The 19424-nt window shown below is 47.6% G+C and overlaps 1 protein-coding gene across 1 annotated transcript in view; it reads left to right on the top strand.

Annotated features, from left to right (window-relative positions):
* Positions 1–15020, top strand: part of LOC144139081 (uncharacterized) — a 163546-nt gene extending 148526 nt beyond the window's left edge. Inside the window, exons 2-4 of the mRNA XM_077671563.1 lie at positions 7491–7625; positions 9377–9679; positions 13243–15020. Of these exons, the coding sequence (XP_077527689.1) occupies positions 7491–7625; positions 9377–9679; positions 13243–13395 (591 nt within the window). The 3' untranslated portion in view covers positions 13396–15020. The remainder of the gene's footprint in view (positions 1–7490; positions 7626–9376; positions 9680–13242) is intronic.
* The last annotated feature ends 4404 nt before the right edge of the window (positions 15021–19424 follow it).

The following is a 19424-nucleotide window of genomic DNA, read 5'->3' as shown; positions in this document are numbered from 1 at the left end:
ATCCATCTCAACTTACGTTAATCCAGCTTACTCTTAATAAATTTCACTTATTCCCACCTCAACTCACCTTAATCGACCCTAATCCGCCTTCATTGGTCCCACCATCAGTCTAGGTTAATGCGTTTTGTTGCACCTTAACCCGACCTTACTAATCATTACTATCAATTATAATTAATCATTATTCCAGATTAATTCACGCTAACTAAACTCAATACCATCCTTCTATTAATTACTATTAACCACTAATAAATCATTATTAACCTTGGTAATCACATCTGGCAACCTTTGGTTCGCTCCTGGTCTCCGTTGGTCACTGCAGTAACCGTCGACTCCGGGGACATTAAGGTCACCTAACAATGAGACATATGAAGCTTTCACCCTAGCAATCGTCCCCTGGGTATTTCTAGCGCCTTTAACGCTAGGCTGTGTCTAGAGTGCTGTTAGACGGTACTATAAGCACACCACTAAAGCGACGTCCATCGGCGTTTCGATGGCACAATTTCGCGTCTGGCACTACTTTTCCCTTCAGTAACGTAACGTGACGCAAACTAACCTAACATAATCCAACGAACAAAAAATATCATTTAAAACACTGAAAACCAACCTAAAACATGCAAATTATAATTAAAACTTAATATGTGAAGAAAAAAGAAGGAGGCAGGAGCCGGACTCGAACCCCCGCCCTTGGGAGTAGGAAGCTGATGCGTAACCTCTACGGCACGCTCTTTTTCTAGTATCTGGTTTGGGTCAATACATGCATACAAAACGTCAACAAAACTGCACCACGTATAAAGCACTAGCACATATGTTGCTAGTGTGGCAGGTATAAAAAATTAGCAGTGGCTTAGCTGGGCTATGCCTGGATATACTAGCGTGAGCTAAGGTTCAGCTGGTTATTCTTAGCTTTCCTGGTTGTCTAGGATTAGCTGATTATAATGCTTACTGCTGCTAAAACGATTTCCAATCCAATCCAATCCTATCTAATCGCGGCGGCGGCTCCGGCGCGCCAGCTATGCGCCGAAGACTTCACTGCTCCTCGCGCATGCTCAGCACGGCTCTCCAGGAGCCACGCGAAACTGCTCAACCTTGGCCAGTGTAGCTCACGCTACAAAAAGGCGGTAGCTTCGGCACTCTATCCAGCACTCGGGTGGACTAGGCTCGGCTTTCAACACCTTTACTGACGCTCTGGCCTGTGTCAGCCGAATGTGTCATTCGAATGTCATCGGACGGCACTCTATCCAAAGCTGCAGCGCTGAACTGGAGTGCCATCGGACGGCACTCTAGACACTGCGTTAACGCTACAAAAATTGACTCGCGCGCTGAAGAACCGCCGGGCGAGAAGAAGCAGATATGTGCTTCTAGCTAGAAAGAGAATCGTTCCCCCAAATCCCACTTGATGCGGCTAACGCTCCCTTCCTTGCACGACCGAGAATGGCAACACTGAACGCCATCCACCGCGTCCGCGGCTGACGAGAGCAGTACGCAGGGCCTTCAGGCGACAGGTTTGTTGGTTGCCACTCACACAAATCGTTGTTCCGTCTTGGAGTTGAGCCTTTAGCGCGGTGTTCGGTCATTTTGGCCTGGCTATCAGGAATTGCGAGGTAAGATCCTGCGAGCTATGGAACGAATGGGGGTGGTGGTGGTGGTGGTGGTGGTTCCAGTGAAATGGCGCGTACCCACTCAGGGGGATTGGCCAGGAAATGGGCGCCTTACCGAAAGGAATTTTGTAATTTTTTGTGGGGAAAGAAAAATATTTAAATATTACAATGGATTAGCAGTAGATGACTAGAGAAATAAAAGTAAAGAGATTAAAGAAAGAAATAAAAAAAGGTAAAAACGAACACCATTTAATGAGAATTGGAAGTAAGAAACACGAAGAAAGAAAGTGGTACAGACGAAGCAGTCAGCTAGGCGCGCATATACTTGACAGGGAAATCCAGCAGGGTAAAATGATGCCTAACACGGCAGACGGCCGAGCTAAACTGCCCGGCTTCAGAAAAGTTGAAAATTGATCTGGTTGCTACATAACTTTGAGGGTAAGGTTGGTGCATGACTTTGAGGGCTTGCTACGCCAGGTAAATGCCATGGCGATTACGATTATAACGAAGGGGAAGACATGTGCTTTTAATTATTTCCAAGGTCTGATCAATACCTGTGTCCTTTAGGTACGCGAATAAAGCTTTTGTAGCTCGAGAGGCACGTTGGGAACTACTCCAAGGACCTAATACCTCTCTCAGTTCTAGTCCAACGGAGTGCGGCGGGCACAGAGACACTGGGAGAGACGCTCTTTGTGTACCAAATCGCGCACGATCACACATGAGGTGTTGCAGGCCTTCACACACGTCGCACTGTGCACACAGGGGCCAAGTGGATTGATTGGTTGATCTTGAAGCGAAGGTATGGAGTGTAAGCGACATTCAACCGCATACAGTGGAGTACTGCGTCGTTGTGCTTGCATAATCCAGGCTGAATCTCAAAATTACAATTCGGGTCGACAGGGCAGAGAGGCGCGCAATGATGGGATGCGTGTGCCCAAGTGGATCGCTGCATGCTCCATACCACACTGGATGCAAGTCCTGAAGCATCTCGCCGAGAGATTAGTACCGGTATTTCGTAGTGTGAGCTACACTGGCCGAGGTTGAGCAGTTTCGCTTGGCTCTGTAGAGCCGTGCTGCGCATGCGCGAGGAGCAGTGACGTGTCACGGCGCACAGATGGCGCGCCGGAGTCACCGCCGCCACGATTGGACTGGACTGGACTGGGTTGGATTGGATTGGATTGGAAATCGTTTTAGCAGCAGTAAGCATGATAATCAGCTAATCCTAGACAACCAGGAAAGCTAAGAACAACCAGCTGAACCTTAGCTCACGCTACGTATATCCTGGCATAGTCGAGCTAAGCCACTGCTAATTTTTTGGTCCACGTTGGCCATGGGCGATGGATGCTGCAGCGCCCGCCTTCACATTACCAGTCTGTGCACTGGTAGCGCATGCCCGCTGCTGTTGTGAGGAAAATGCGTCCGGCTGTCGCTCGGCGTCGCTGAGCGTTGGAGGTGGTCTGGACGTGCACACGCTGTGGCAGTACCGCTCTCAGAGCAGCTGAAGTGGATCGATGAGCTAACTGAATCGGGGGTGTGGAGGAGGCTCTGTTACTATGGAACCATAGGAGTTTTAACAGCAAAGCTGTTTAGCAAATCGTAATTTTTCGTGTCCGCGGTTAAAAAAAAAATCCCGCCATCTCCACGAAGTGAATGATGATGAGTGGGGCGAAGCTCCAATGCTTATGGGTAAAACCATGAAATATGCGCCCACACATCATATAAAGACTCGACATGTTGTGATAGGGGTAATTGTATGTACACTTATATAGGCGCGGCACTCTGGCGGTCACCTCTATCTAGCGCGCGCGCCCGAGTATGCAGCAGAGCAGCGGAGACGCAGGAGTACAGGTGTGTGCCGCTCCGATGATGATAATGATGATGATGATGATGATGATGATGGCGATTGCTATTGGTTTCCCCTTTGAAGCGGGGTATGACATGTCATCTTACTAAAAAGGACTAATATCACATGTCTTACACTCTTGGTTTAATACTAGAGCTGCTTAGGGCAGGCACCAAAAGCTTATTAGGCACAAAATACTTTTTTCCCTGTTAGAGGTGGTAACTGTCCTAGGCAATATTCCCCTCTCTGCTTTTCGTCCCCCAGCATTCTAATCTTCTTTTCGTCCCCTCGACAGCCTTGATGTTAACTTCCTCTGTGATACCCTTAAATCCTAGGGCTTCTGGAAGCCCAATATTCCCTTTATGTAGATTTGGATGGATACCCTGACATTCTAACACTATGTGCCGCATAGTTTCTATGCGGCGGCGGCGCGCCCCATAGATGGCGGCGGCGCGCCATCTAGCGGGCGACCTATGAACTATTGCAGAGCTGCGCCTCTAGCAGTCGTTTCAAGAACTAGTGGACACGGCGCGCCGAGGGACTTGTCCCGAGCAAGAGGAGCTTCGCCCCTAAAATACCAAGGAACTACCGAGCACTCGCACACGTGAAGCGGGCCTCGCGGCGACCACCCCGCGTTTCCTGTGCACGTTTGTCAAGTCAAGCATACCCACTTAGGGAGATTGGCCAAGATTGCGGCGACCGCCCGGCAGTTTAAAAAAACCTAGACGACAGCGCCCCTTCTGCGCGTGCATTGCGGCGACCGCCCAGAGTCTCCGGCGCAAGTCTGTCAAGCCAAGCGTACCTACTTCGGGAGATTGGGCAAGACTGCCCCCCCCCCCCCCCCCCCAAAAAAAAAAAAAAAATCGCCAGCGCTCATGCAAGGTAGACACTGCCGAAGCCCAAGCAATCGCCCACGCCGCAACAACCCACTCAAGCCTTCACTCCCTAACAATCATCTCCGACTCCCAACAGGCCTGCCGCCTCTACCAAGCAGGCCTTGGCCCACCTCAGGCCATCCCTCTCCTACAACGGCTGCCCGAAGATCTTACCATCACACTCATTTGGGCACCTGGTAACGCTGGACTCCCAGGGAAGGGAACGAAGCAGCGCATGCTTCCGCCCGAGCGCTTCACTCCCAGGCATTCCCATCCAAGGAACCGGAGAGCCGGACACCTCAGTTATCTCCACTTGACTTACTCACACCCCTCGACACCACTTCCAATGCCCTTATATCTCACTATACCCACACACGAAGAACATACCCTTCTCCTCATCACACGCTCACCAACTACGAATCTTGCACATACCGCCGACTACAAACTGGCACATTCTTCAATCACGCCATCCTACACCACATCACCCCCACCATCTACCCTTCCTACTGCGAGCACTCCACTTGGCTGCAGATCTTCTTCTCAAGCAGGGCACCCAGGCCCGGGGGGCCATCATCCTGACTGACTCACGGTCTGCCCTCCTCCGTCTGCGTGCCGCCGACCAGCCAGCCAGCTCTAGCGCCTACGTTGAGCGGTCGCTGGCGGCCAAGCTTCATGCGGTGGAAGCGCAGGGGTGTCCACTGCGACTTCACTGGCTGCCATCGCACGTGAACATCATAGGCAACGAGGTTGCAGACGCCTTGGCCAAAGGTGCTGCTCGCCAGGCAGGGGTTCCAGCCTCCCGGGATGTGGTGTCATTTGACGCTGCGAGGACTATCCTGGCACGAGTGGTGGAGGCCATGCATCCAGATTCCCGAGTAGTCAGTGGCCAGGCCCCACGGGTCTTGCCCGGACGCATTAGCAGAGACGCCCGGTCGCTCCTTCTTCGCCTGCGGCTCAATTGCTGCAACGTGGGAGCGCGCTTGCACCACCAAGGCCGCCGAGCATCCCCCACCTGCGCCGACTGCCCAGAGCCTGAGACGCTAGAGCACTTGCTGTGCTCTTGCCCGCAGCACGACACCGCAAGGGCACAACTCCGGGCCGAACTCCAGCGACTCGGTGCCCCAAGCCACAAGCTAGAAGACTTCCTGTTCCCCACGGGACCGGACGCCATCCGACGGGAGGTCTTCCAGCACCTAGTCAACTTCCTGGTTACAACAGGACTAGCGCTGCGTTTGTAGCCATCGAGTCATGGACTAAACGAACGCGATATAGACTATCTCCCACTCTCCTACCGCTCTTCTTTTCCCCCTTCTCTCTTCCTATCCTTTGAAGCCCCAATCCCCTTCCCTGGACTGGGTCGTATGAGGGTGAACTCCCCGTTGAGTTCAACAATATCCCCAGGCCTTTTCTCTTCCCTCCTTTGTTAATAAATCACCACCACCACCCACTGCAATACCCCTCTCACCACTTACCATCTAGTATTCTCCTGCCCATACTCACCTAATCCCCTCCCCTCCCCCGCCCTGGAGCAGTGGGAGATTGAGCTGACCAGCCCTGACCCATTCCCGCCAGCAGGCCCTGGTCTCCCGGGCTCTCCAGTCGGCGCGGGCACGAGGCCTTCTGGGCGAAGGAGGCTTCCCACACCCCTTCCTCTTCCCCTATTGCTCCAATAAACGCTCACCACCACCACCACCACGGTCGTCGTAACCGTGGCAACACTTGCTCGGAACGAGAAAGCCACGTCAAAGCCTACTCCCCTGCAAAGTAATATCCAATAATTATCACTTTAAAAAATGAAAGAATCTCCCAGTGATGGCTACAACAATGGAGTAAAGGTTGTTTCGGAAGCGAAGACACAAATCGTCTGCAATCGTGGGCTTAAACCTTCGTGATGGTCATGAAGGTTGCGTACAGGGTTCGCTACCTTCAAGCCTTACGCGCTCGTGGAAGCTTCACAATTTTGCCACAAAACGCCGGTGGACGTCGATATAGTGGAGTGCTTATAATACCGTCGGAAGGCACTCTAGACACGGCCTTTTTTAATCGCAGTTAATCGCAGTGTCTAGAGTGCCTTTTTTAATTGCCTGTCAGTATCACTATTAGTACAAGACGATGAAGAAGAAGGAAAAGGAGGCACGTAAGTGTGTACCTTCCTTCAACGAAGATGTGCTTTGCAGACTCTAAAAATGATCTATAACAGAAATTATCACCACGGGAAAGTGGAGGGTACTGTTAATGAGATGCGCTGAGAGCGATTCCGGACAACAAAACGGGTGGGGAAAGCGGGAACGCGTGGTAGCCTTCTTGAGGCGTGGCGTTTAGACTAATTTTACGGGCTTGAGCTCAGAACCCGTTGCCAGGTAAGCCCCTGTTCGCAACGCAAGCACAGTCACTCCCCGTTTTGTAGTAGGCAATAATGTGTGCGTGTAAAATTGGCAGCTCCAGTTTTTACAATACATTCGCCCATGAGAATTACCGTCAGAAATTTCTCACGGCAGTCGCCACTCATTGGGTAAGCACGCAACGCCGATATTTTATGGAATAAATATTCCCTACAGACCCGTGTTTTTAGGTGCCCCCGTACAGCTGTGGTATTGTACTTGGTTTTAAACGAGAAGACTCATGTTCGAGTCCGACAGTGCGATGTTTTTTTTTTAGCTTTAATACTTTTTTGGTCATCGTAATTTCGTTAATACTTTTTTACTCTGGTTTTTACTATATCAAGAGATCGAAGCGCAGGACTTCTAGAATGAGTTGAATTACGTTTAATACCGGTTGTGTTCTGTATCGTTGGGCTGTGTTACGTTAGGTTTGTTGCAGTTTGGCTGGATTTGGGCAGGTTATGACGCGTTCGGTTACGTTTCGCCAGGTTCGGTGAGGTTATGTTATGTTAGGTTACGTTGGGACGTAATATTATTCAGCAAATTTTAGGCCAGCCAGCTTTTATGGAAACTGCCGTGAGAATTTCCCGGAGGTAATTCTCACGGTTGCCCTGAGAATAGACGCCGCCTTTTACAATACGTTCACCCGTGGTCTTAGTTCTTTAGTCTGATAGTTGGTTGTTACCAGAACCATTCTCGCTGCTTCAGTTGGTATAGAGCACGTGGCGGGGGTTTCAGAGTGCAGAGAGGTTTCTTGTGGCCGGCTTAAAGCATGCTGGCGAACTCCTTGTAGGGTACCATGGCCGACGTAAGCAAAGGTGGGAGCAAGATGAAGGCCAAGTCGAAGCAGCAGCGACGAGCATCCAGCGCTTCGTCCGCATCGTCCAGTTCTGGGTCCAGGCGACAAGCTGCAGCGGCCGGAACTAAGGTGTGTTAAATATGGTGCTTTAGATTTTAGGCTGCGTCTAATCTCACGACAACCGTGAGAATTACCTCCGGGAAATTCTCACGGCAGTTTTTATAAAAGCTGGCTGGCCTAAAATTTGCTGAATAATATTACTTCCCAACGTAACCTAACAAAACCTAACCTAACGTAACCCAACCTAACGTATCATAACCTACACAAATCCAGCCCAACTACAACAATTCTAACCTAACCCAGCCCAACGACACAGAATACAATCTATATTTAACCTAATACAACCTCTTCTAGAAGTCTTGCGCTTCGATCTTCTGATATATTAATAACCGGGATAAAGTAGCATTAACAAAATCACCTTGAGCGAAAACTTCACAAATTTCGAAAGCTAAAAAAAAAAAAAAAAAGAAACACACCTCGGCCATGCCGGACTCAAACCTGAGCCTTCTGGTTTAAAAGCAAGTGCTATAACACAGCGAGCGCCACAGGAGCATCCGCCGGAAAGAGCCTTCAGGAAATATTTGTCCCATAAAAATAAGAGGCGACTGCAGTGAGAAATTCCTGACGGTTATTCTCACGGTTCCCGGGATAACAGACACTACCTAGATTTCAATAAAAGCTTGTTTAGGAGATAGTGGGTATAGTCTAGAATTCAATATTTGCGGGCGCTGCAAATATTTGGACGAGAGCAAACCGAAAAAGGCAAACCGAAAAATGGGGCGCGACATACATGCGCACCATCGTTTGATTTGTCTTTTCCGCTGTCCCTGTCCCTCGTCCAAATATGCAGCGCACGCTAATATTGAATTCTCGTGCCTTTAGAGAATGTGTATCCCTTTCTCTCCTGTTCCACTTGGTTATCGCTTATTTGCAAAGGTCTTCTTAAACATAAAAATACTAGAGATTCAGATGTTCACCAGTCCTGCGCAAAATTGAGAAAACTAGTATTAATGTATATACTATACCAACTGGCTTCCGTAATCAGTCAGAGCTTGGTGTTCAGGCTTTCACTCTCGAGGTTCAGCTTCGAAAGACTGCACTCTTTCCGATATCTTCGAAGCATAAATACGCATCAGTGATCAAGTGAGGTCGATATGCAGCGAGCATGCACTGCCCCTTCGGTACCTTCCAGAAGTCGTAGGGGATTCATTGAAATTTATAGCAAAATATGCCGCCCCTTTCTAAGGAAAGTTCAGGGAAGCGTGAAAGTTTTCTTGTCAAAACTGCGCCAAAACCTTCGCTAAAAGTGCGTTCAACCTTCCCTGAAAGGGCTTCCAATCGATCATCAAACCTTTAGAGACCCAAATCGCAAAACGAAGAACGAACCCATGTGACAATTAATGCATCTACGAGCTGTCTAAATGTGCACCGATATGTGGTTTATGAGATAAGGGTTGCACGATTGTGCTCAAGCTCCTTGATATGATCGATGTGTGGGCTGTCTTATCTGAATCGTTCCTTTTTCGCGGTTTTCAAGTTTTGACACAGTGGAAGCCCGGTTTCACGCATGCGCCGTGTGTACAAAGGTCTTATCAGCGCTTTCTGGTCGAGCTACCGGTCTGTGGGGAAATGCGTTAGCTTTTTGACAGGATGCCATCGGTTCCACTAAGAAAGCTATCGCTTTAAACAAAAAGAAATGCAGTACAAGGAACGTGGATGAACAGCAAAAAATAGCAGGGTGTTTTTTGTTCGCGACACGTCATTTTGTCCTACTAGTTGCAAACTTTTTCATAGTGCAACGTATCCCAACACATGCCCAGGGTGAATCCGGAGGGAAGCCGGCTTCGAAGTCGGCATCGAGAACGTCACCCTCAGACGCAGCGCAGGGAACGTCGGCCTCCAAGTCAGGAGCGGGTGCACCCGGAACTTCCGGGGCTACCGGGAAGCCCGGGGCCGAGGCGGAAGTCGGCTCAGCTTCGTCAGCTTCATCGCCCTCTTCCCCACCGCTGGTACCCGCCCTTAATATACGCCGATCGTCCAAGTCCTCGACGTCTTCCAAGAGGTCTGCCAAAGACGAGGAGCGCGCTGAACGGGTCACGCGCTACGTGCACGGGGCGCCCATGGTGAGACGGCCTTCCCAGCACTCTAATCAATTAAAAATAGGCAGATGGAGTTTCGATTCAGCACCAACACCACCAACATCATCATTATCATCAGCTTGGTGATGTTCCCTTCAGGCTTCAATTCAAATTCGGCGCGCTATGGATGCTTAGATGAGGGACAGGGACAGTAAAAAAGAGGAACCATAGGTTGCGCACCAACGTATGGTTTGTGTCTTCCACTGTCCCTCTGCCTCGCCTAAGTATTCAGCGCGCGCTAAATTTGAATTCACGCCTGCACCAACTAGCCCGTATAGTCTTTGTTAGTTTCACTTTAGGTTGAATGCAAACCGCTCCAATCATCTGTCGTGTCTGTCTCAAACTATTTGCCCATTATATCGCCATACAAAACATCATATAGCAGCTGAACATTAAAATCTCATTAGAAGCTATTTGCCCTTTGTATCGCCATATAAAAACATCTCAACAGCTCAACGTTAAATTCCCATTACAAGAAAACGGAATCACCGCTCAATTTTTCCCCGTTTAGAATAAAAAATGAGGGCTTTATTTATTTTTTATTAACGCATTTAAGTATCGTGGTGTGAACATAGAACATCATTGCACGATTGGTCAATTACCGCATAAAACACGAAGATAGCGTATCGCTACTATTGTCGTATACTGTGCTTTATTGTCAATACCAGTACAGTTAAATCTGTATTACCGAAGGTGACAAAAGTTAGAAATTTTTTGTGGCATCCAGGTTTTCGTTGCATGCAGGTTTCGAGTTAAAGCTCGCGGGAATAAAGCAGAAACGAGGCCAAAATGCTAGGAATCAGGATTCCATGTATTTATTTCACAGCGATCCCAGTCTAAAATCACAACAGGAATGCCGCAAAAACCTAACAGGAATTCCTGTCGTACGACAGAAAACTTTGTTGTGACAACAGAAGTCCTGCTGTTACGACAAACCCATCTGTTGTTTCGACACACATTTCTGTCGTAACGACAAAGTCAGTTTTCTCAACGACAAACATTCCTGTAGTTACAACGGAACTGTCATCCCCGGAACATTGCTGGCGCTAGGCGGGACAAGGACGACGAATAACACACAACTGGAGCGCACTCGTCGTCCTTGTCCCGCCTAGCGCCAGCAATGTTCCGAGTAAGAAACCAACTAGCCCCATTTCAAGCTCTGGGAACTGTCATTTACGTTACTCTCACAATGGGCAATAACAATCAAACCATATGCAAATACCGATGGAACATCAGGATCATGACAAGACAGGAATTCGGCACGACGGAACATCAAAATCAGGACACGAATACGAATCACGACAGAACACCAGAGTCCCGACACGGCAAGACTACGACAATACGACAGTACGACACGCGAAAATACGACAAATCTACAGAATTTTTTTCTGTCGTCTTTTTCGACTAAACTGCGTGAGTTGCGCCTCCTGCTTTCGCACAAGATTAGGCACTACACGGTACTCCAAAGAAGCAAGCTCACTTACCTCCGTGTTCACAAAAATTAAATAAGTATCACTTTTTCCTGTTGTCATTTTTCGGCGCCTTAACTTGTTACAAGAACCAAACTTATGCTGAGCGGGTGCCTTTTTGCGAAGTTGATGCTCTTTAGCGCAATCAAGATTCTTGAGAGGGTCCTAGCTGGGATACTATACCAGGCGACGACATTCTTCTTCCTCGCCAGCGGTGACTGCATTTAAAATTGTGCGCTTTTCTTGAAAACAGAGAACTTTTCGTTTTCTAGCAGCAGCACTCATCACCGACGGACCGATAGCACAGATAAAAGAGGAGAAGCGCGACTACACGCCGACAGGACGGCCTAGCACCTCAAAACTTAAGTGTGGTACTGAAACCACACTCACACGTGGAAACGCACGGTAGATTGCTGTGCGGGCGAAAAAAAATGTGAAGGGTAGTTACTCTTGTCCCGCTACACAAGCTGAACCAGAAGTGACTGATACGTTAGCCACGGAATGGTGTTAGCCCCTCCTTTCATCATAATCATGTTCATTATCATCATCATCGTCACCACCATCATCATCATAATGACGAGTTTCTGGTATAGGCGACTCCAGATGTTTTCATTGCTGCTGGCTTCTTACGGTAGTGCTAGTATTCGTTAAATTAGTTCATTTCTCCGGCAGATTTTTGAGTAAAGTGCGAAAAACAATGACTGATCAGCTCGCCGACTTCATTACATCAAGATTCACTACCGCAACGTTTCGTTACGTAGAGGTGGCAAGCACATGTACTTCAATGGGGGTGGCAATTGGACAATGAAAAACTTCGTTAAATCCGATAATTCGTTACATAGATGTTCGTTACATCCAGATTTAACTGTACTATCATTTGGGAATAGGTTTGAAAATAAACCTTTAGACTCAGGATATGGCGCACATCACTATCACAAATACGAGGCTTTGGAAAGGAGAATACCGTCTGTTGGAGACTCCGGGCTGTCCAAAAGATGCGTCAATAGGTCACTCTTATTTATGGCTGATTGCACATTAAGGTATCTTGTTATACTTATATCCGTACTCTGTGACATTGGAGCGAGGTTACATAGGTAGCGTTAGAGAGGTGGACTATCCATCTTGAAAGTAAGGAAACATAATATTTAAATCAGCCCATTTATCTTTTCGAGGTCTGCTTCAGAGCCCTTATCGGGATTGCTTAAAGAGGTACTTGCAAAATACATCATCGTTTGGGTTTATGCAGGTCATTTAACCCCGAAAACTAGGCTAAGCGACTACGCTGATGCAAATCTAGAGCCTTCTTTTGTTTCCGAATAGATAGTGCAGGGAAGCTTGGTCATTGTTTCAATACAGCTCGCGGAGCCGCCCAATGTGTTTCGTGAAATCTCCAGCCGCTGAAACATCTCTTTCTGGTTGAGACGTCTCTTTGCGGGGCATCACCCCATATGTGGCAATGCCACAGGAGAAGATGTATCCACCGAAGGGGCTGTGTCTAAGGTGTATGATAGAGTAGGAAAAGGTTAACGCGTTCTGAGGCTACTTTGATGAGCGCAGGGATTGAGAGTTTAAAATGTTTGGAACAAACTCTTTATGTCGCCCTGGCGGATGGACTTACGGCAAGCAACGATGTTTATTCAACGAAGGAGATATCTGTAACGTCTACAAACAGCGCATATGCACAGAAAACCAGGGCACTTCTAGAGCAAATTTAAAGCGCGATTAGAGCCCATACCGGAACTGTCCTACATATCTAGGAAATTTTTCTCTGTGAACACACCTCTCCTTATGGCGTCAGGGATGTACCCACACGTTAATTGATGTACCCATAGAAGGAGAAGGTTTAAAGATATCCACCATTAGCGCATATTTCTGGAAATTTTATCCCTTGAAGAGAGAAAAGTGCTCGGCGCGGATGCCTAAAAATGTTAACGAGAGGACACATTTCAATCGCCACACTTCACACAAAGCAGTCCCTCCTACGGGCTTGGTTGATGCCGTGAAAGAATCTGAGGAGGAAGATCTTTGGAACATGTGCTATCAGTTGGGCATCTCTTGAAGGAAGTGCAATCCTCGCAGGTGCCGGAAAATTTGGACATCTTCTCCAGAGAACACTCCTCCTTGAACCCCTCCCCCACAGTAGCCTCTCCGCCTGCGGTCATCTCACAACAGCATCAAGCACCAACGCGTGCTGCTGCCAAGGAGAAAGCCACTGATGCGAAGAAACGTTGAAGCATTCCCACGAACGAGGGGAGGCCGAAGAACCCCTACGCAGCAAAATCGACGAACTTGTAGTGCTATTAGATTACTTTGAACATGGATATAGCTGTATCCTGTGGGTTTTAAATACCCTACCGGATCAACTCAGGGGTTTCAAGATAATGCGTGAGCTCGAATACAAATTGCAACACGTGTGGAAGGTTACGACTGATGCCGGTTTTACTGAATTCCGGTGTTACTGTACCTGTATTTATGCTTCTTTGATTCGATGAATATACAAATTGGTGACGTAGATGCATGTCTCAGTGCAGAGACTAAGATTAATTTCAGGTAATTGTAATCAAGTGCTTGCGAGCACGAGCGCCCGAAAGAGAGAGTAATAGGGGAGAGAGAAATGTATTTTCCAATCGGCTGAGGTCTTTAATTCCAAGAGCTAGCTAGGCCACTGGGTTTTATCGCTGAGAAATCATTGGGGGGTTTGTGCTAGTCAGATGGGGCGGGTTGCTCCCAGGATGATGCCTGGCGGAAACTTTTGTTGCTGATGGGTGGCCAGCTTTGTCAGACATCCCAGAATGACAGACCATCGAATAAGAACAGGACATCCCGATTAAATAATGATCCCAATAAATTGGTCTGTCGCGTGTGGCAGTCACATAAGTGGAGGTCTGACTGTGTTCCCTCGGATGACGTATAACCTTGCAGGATTTAGCTTGGCGGGATTTAGTAACAGGATTTAGCAGGATTAAGTACTGCCGAATTCGTGTCGGTTGTCACCATGAGAGCGATTTGGGGGGATCGGTCAGTGTCTGCCGTGCTTCAGCATATGTCCTGAACAAGAGGGCCGGGCAGTCATAGTTCGCCATTGTTGGCAGGAACCCGGAGGAAAACTCTGCCTTTGCCTGCCAAATCAGTGTGAAGAGGCACCTAGTGCCCCCCACCGTGCTTCCCAGGTGATGGAGAAGTGGAAACGGCCACTTGTATATTACGCCCTGGTCCAGAATTACAATTGCGGGATCTTTCCTACCATCACATGACCATCCCTAATTAACAAGATGAGGATATTCGTTAGTATTAAAGGGTAGCTTGCTTACGCCCGCTACCTGAAGAGCTACGAGGAGACCTAAGATGAGTTGTGGTTAGATAAACCTTCATGTCCAGTGAAACGCCGCTCAGTGTGCAGCTGAACGCCACAGGATGCCTTGCACCCCGCAGAGATAGCAGGATTACGAGTGACTACTGCGCCGCTGGGCGTGAGGAGAAGAAGCGGATGAATGCGAAGCATGGTGCGGCGCCGGCTGAAATCAAACCTGTTTTTAACAAGAACTATTATCGAGGAGAGCGACAGGCGAACAGTCGCCTCTGGCGGGTCTGCAGTCTGCTTTTCCACGTGGCTCTGCACATGCCCAGGCGCTGTCCTAATAGTAGGGCGCTGTTCTTTTCTTTGTGTTTTATTTATGAGGCAGGCGGTATCGAGAAACATGACGCTGCACAGCCAGTGGTAATTAGGTGCATCTTCGCTGCTACAGAAAACGCTGACGACAGCTTTTTCGCCGAATCGGCCAATAAACGCATTTCGCCCTCAGACAGTAATGTCAGTCTTTACTGGCCGCATAGAACTTGACAGACGTTTTTTTAACTTTCACCTTTAAAGGGACACTGAAGTGATATGTAAACATTGCGGGATTACTAGCGCAAATTGTAGTCCGGAGTCCCCAGGCCATGTTTCGACCACCCTGGGCGCGTTTACGCGATTTTATTTAGTAGAAAAACTAATTCGAAAATGCTGTCCTCCTCTCTTTACGCTCGCCCATTTTCTGTGGCGTTTTCGTGTGACGTCAGGAGGGGATGAGCTGGCAATTGGCTGCGCCACGGCTGCGCTACTGCACGGCTCCCCGGCCGACAGAGTCAGTCGGCCCAGCGTTTCGTCCGCCGGCCGCCGGCGGGTCGTCGCAATCAAGGAGGTTAAAAAAAAATTGCTTGGTCGTAATTCGTTCGCTTAGTTGAAACGAAGCCAGGACACGTTTGTGAATGGAAGAATGTGCCTTTCTTTACTTGGTTTGTTTGTACACTGTATCTAGCTCCGGGTCGCTTCACACAAGCGCTGCACAAGCGCACATGCGACGCTTCGCTGACTGGTACGCCAGTAGGAAAATATAAGGCCTCTTGAAGGCGGGAGAAGAGTCAGCGAAGTCAATATAGGTACTAAGGAAATAAAATCAACTGATATTTTTACCGTACAGCGTAAAACTAGGGCGCGGGAAGCACTTTTTTGCGCTGGGCGAACAAGCACAGCGGTCAGCAGCACGACTACGCATCTGCGAACGCTTTTCCGTCTACGAAATGCAATTGCTAGACGTGAGCTACTGTGGAAACTCGGGCGACGCTTACTGCACGATCGCAGTACAACAAATAGTCACCTAAGCTGCTTGAAATGCCAAAACTAAATAAAAGTGTAAACCGGTTGTACAATATATACCCTATATTAGTAGGGCCTTCGCGTCCCGCTCCGTGGCTCAGCGGTCTGGGGCGCTAGGTATGACACCACAAATGTTTTGCAAGTCACGAGTTCGATTCCCCGAGGGTATGTTCTTTTTTTTTTTTTTTGTAAGTTAACTTTTTTGTTTTCCACCGATGTTTTCTATATTGAGTTCACCTTTTTTTGGGCCGCAACGTTCATGGCTACACAAACTAGTTCACAAAACGCGCGCAGGCTGGCACTGGCGCGCTAGCGAGGTCTCGTTGGCGTGCTGTTGCCATAAGCACCGACTGCTTGCAGGCAGTGGGCACAGGCCAGAATGAACAGACCCTTGGCCTGGTGTGAACACGCTTTTTACGATACAGGCATGAGGGAGGCAAGCTCCAAATATGGGGGAAAAGCGCATGACATTTGGGCGTCTGCGGGTACGCGGAGGGCGTTCATGCACTGGGTAGGTCTCGGCTAGTGAATGCTACGACTACAAGCCGTCCTGGGAGGCTTATCTTGTGCATTTTACAGCCGACAACATGGCAGAAGCGCGGTACGATGATTACTGAGATATTGAGAATGCCCATCCAACAACGCCATTGGTTATGTTTTACAGAACCGAAACCGAAACCGAAACTTGTGTGATTGCTAACCTTGGGCATCGTCCAATCACGGCGCCCCTCCTCCCAACGTCACAGCCTTAGTTGGTGCGGCCGCCGCAAACCGCGCATGGTAGTTTTTCTTCTTTCGCGCTTTGTAAAATAATTACCGATTTGTCAACCGGATAAACGATGAAAAGTGTACTAATTTGAGCCAGTCTACGCAGTGCAAGCAAAAACGGGAACTTGACAAATTCACTTCAGTGTCCCTTTAAAAGCGGAATCTGAGAAAATTGCCATTAAAACCTTCATGAAAATATATATCAATAGAAGGAATTCAGAAACATACTTTCAGACACCGTATTATGTATCACATCAAATTGACCATTCTCTCAATCCTATATATCGTGCAACGTCTGAAGTATTTGCCAATTCACTTTTTTGTTCAGTCAATGCATGAGTAGAACCGGCTCGCAAATATACAGGTGTCATTACTGAATAAAAAAAATGTTTTTTCCTAACCGGTAACCACGCTGCTCCTTCAGGCGCTGTAGTATATGTGCTGAATAAAGAATGGCCTAGCAGGAGCAGACGTAGATTCGTCATCGCCCTCGAAAAAGACGATGATTTAGAACAACACCAGAAACGGGTAGACGGCCCCCATTCATCGTACACGTGTTCTATCATGGCGGCCGATCAGTGGTCCAGCATTCTTCACAGAAGAACAATGACGTCAGATTCGCAGCGCCACTCGGCGGACTTTGCGACAGACGGAATCCTTCCGCTCCTCCGCGTGACTCGTATTCGTCGTTACCTTACCGACCAATCACGATTTTCGCGTACCGCCACCGACGCTGGCTTTTTTCAGCCTCAACGTCCCAACGCTTTTAAGCTAAGAAAATAAAATAAATGTACGCCAGCACCACTGAGCAAGTTACGGATAGAATATCAACTGTAAAATTAAGAATGACATAACCGCAGCTGGGGAATACGAAGAAGGCAAGTCATGTTACTCTTTGGCAGCTACTGTGGAATGGGACCGTTAGGGATGTGGCCCACATCCCCGAATACCACATTCCTTAAATAGCGCAAAACAAAATACCAAACTTCCAAATAACGACTTTAAAATTCAGCTTGAACGAGAACCATAGGACTTGGGAAGAAAACACAGACACAATGCTGACTATGAACTGAATTTACTAACAAAAGGGTTAGTTTACTAACCCTAAAAAGAGTTTACTAACAAAAAAGAGTTAACTAACTAAAAATGTTGCAACTCATGGTACGTTGTTTTTTTCCAAAGTTCACTGCTTCGCCGCACTGCGGAATATTGTTTTAATAATTCCTGGCTTGTATCCGCTACTGTATGCATATAGAAACCATTGTTTCGTCTTCGTTTCGAGCTGCAGTAAAACAGCTGCGCAAAATATCCGTCATTGTTGCTTAGCGCGTGAGGTAGGTGAAACGCTCGTGCCTGGGAACGGTTGGCCAGTGGCTATTGTGTTCCGTCCAATCTATATTCAGTCTTCTGTGCTATGGGCTGAAATTTCCTATAAAATATTGCTTAAACTGATCAGTTGGCGTGCTGGTCGACCTTGGCATCCTATGCACGCAGATGTTCATACTGGGTACAGGCTGCTCAACTCGATCCCTTTTTTTTTCATGAATGAAAGCTTCGAAATAAAAAAGAAAGCATGAAATTAAAATACGGTACCATTTAAAACTGCACCCTGCGCTAAAATAAGTGAGGTAGCGACAGTGAGGTGACAAAAAACTGGTAGAAGTAGCGGTTTTTATATCTTTTTTTTTCAGTTCAGTTCAGTTTATTCATGTAATACGGTTACAAAAATATTCAAGACAGTGTTTGGACCCATAGCCGATTGGCTAGTCGTGGGTCCAATACTAAATACGCTATCTTTACAGCGGCAAAAACGAACACAATGGTTAGTAAAAAGCAGGGAAATGAACATATCAAACGTTTAACCCATCACAACAAAATATTTGACACATCGTATATCATAACATACATAATCAACATACCCGTAACATATCAATAAGAAAGACAATTGATCATTATTTATACACATTTATTAGATGCAGTTTTAAAGCCAGAGAGAAGTTAGTTTTATTCCTGACGTTATTTGGTATACTGTTCCAAATATGGGCGCCATTGAATTGAATTAATCTTTGTCCGTAGGTGTTACGGCAAACAGGAAAATTAAATTGGTTATTAGTTGCAGCTCTGGTGTTTACTCTTCTTCCTAAATGAATTTAGTATAACCTAAAAGTGTTTGCTTTCATTCCGACCTCTCGCGCGAATGGGTCGTCATAAAGCGAAGCTTTAGTGTCCTGACTAGTGCCGTTGAGCGCAAATACGCCCTGCAGGAAAGCCAACTTTTTCTGACGATGATGAATGATCGTGGGTGAACTGAAAAAAAAAAAAAAAAAGGCAGGAAGCTCACGCCAACACGTAAGACTTGAAGGTCGTGAAGCTGTACTCAACGGTCACGACCATAGCGAAGGTTTAAAGGGACACTAAGGATATTTGCAACATTGCAGGATTACTCCCGCAAATTGTATAGTCTGGAGTCTCTAGCCCATGTTTTGACCACTCCCGCGCCATTTACGCGACTTTATTGAGTTTAAAAATCAATTCAAAAATGCTGTCCCCTTCTCTGCAACCTTCTTGCCGATTTTCTACGAAGTAAAAAAAAAGATGGCTTAAGCTTGACTGCGCTACTGCACGGCTCCCCGACCCTCCTAAAGAATCAGTAGACCCAGCTTTTAGTCGGGTGGCGGGTCGTCGCAATTCGTTCGCTCAATTAAAACTAAACCACGACAAGTTTGTGCCAGGAAGAATGTGCCTTTAGTTTGTTAGTTTGTAGACGGTATCAAGCTCTAAGTGCAAGTCGCTCCACACAAGCGCACATGCGACGCTTGTCTGACTGGTACGCTAGTAGAAAAATCTAAGGCCGACT

Source organism: Haemaphysalis longicornis, unplaced genomic scaffold, assembly GCF_048455015.1.
Source record: "Haemaphysalis longicornis isolate Haplotype H1 unplaced genomic scaffold, Haemaphysalis longicornis Haplotype H1 scaffold_5, whole genome shotgun sequence".
Taxonomy (NCBI): Eukaryota; Metazoa; Arthropoda; class Arachnida; order Ixodida; family Ixodidae; genus Haemaphysalis; species Haemaphysalis longicornis.
The sequence above is the reverse complement of the archived record's forward strand: the minus strand, read 5'-3'. Positions and strand labels throughout refer to the sequence as shown.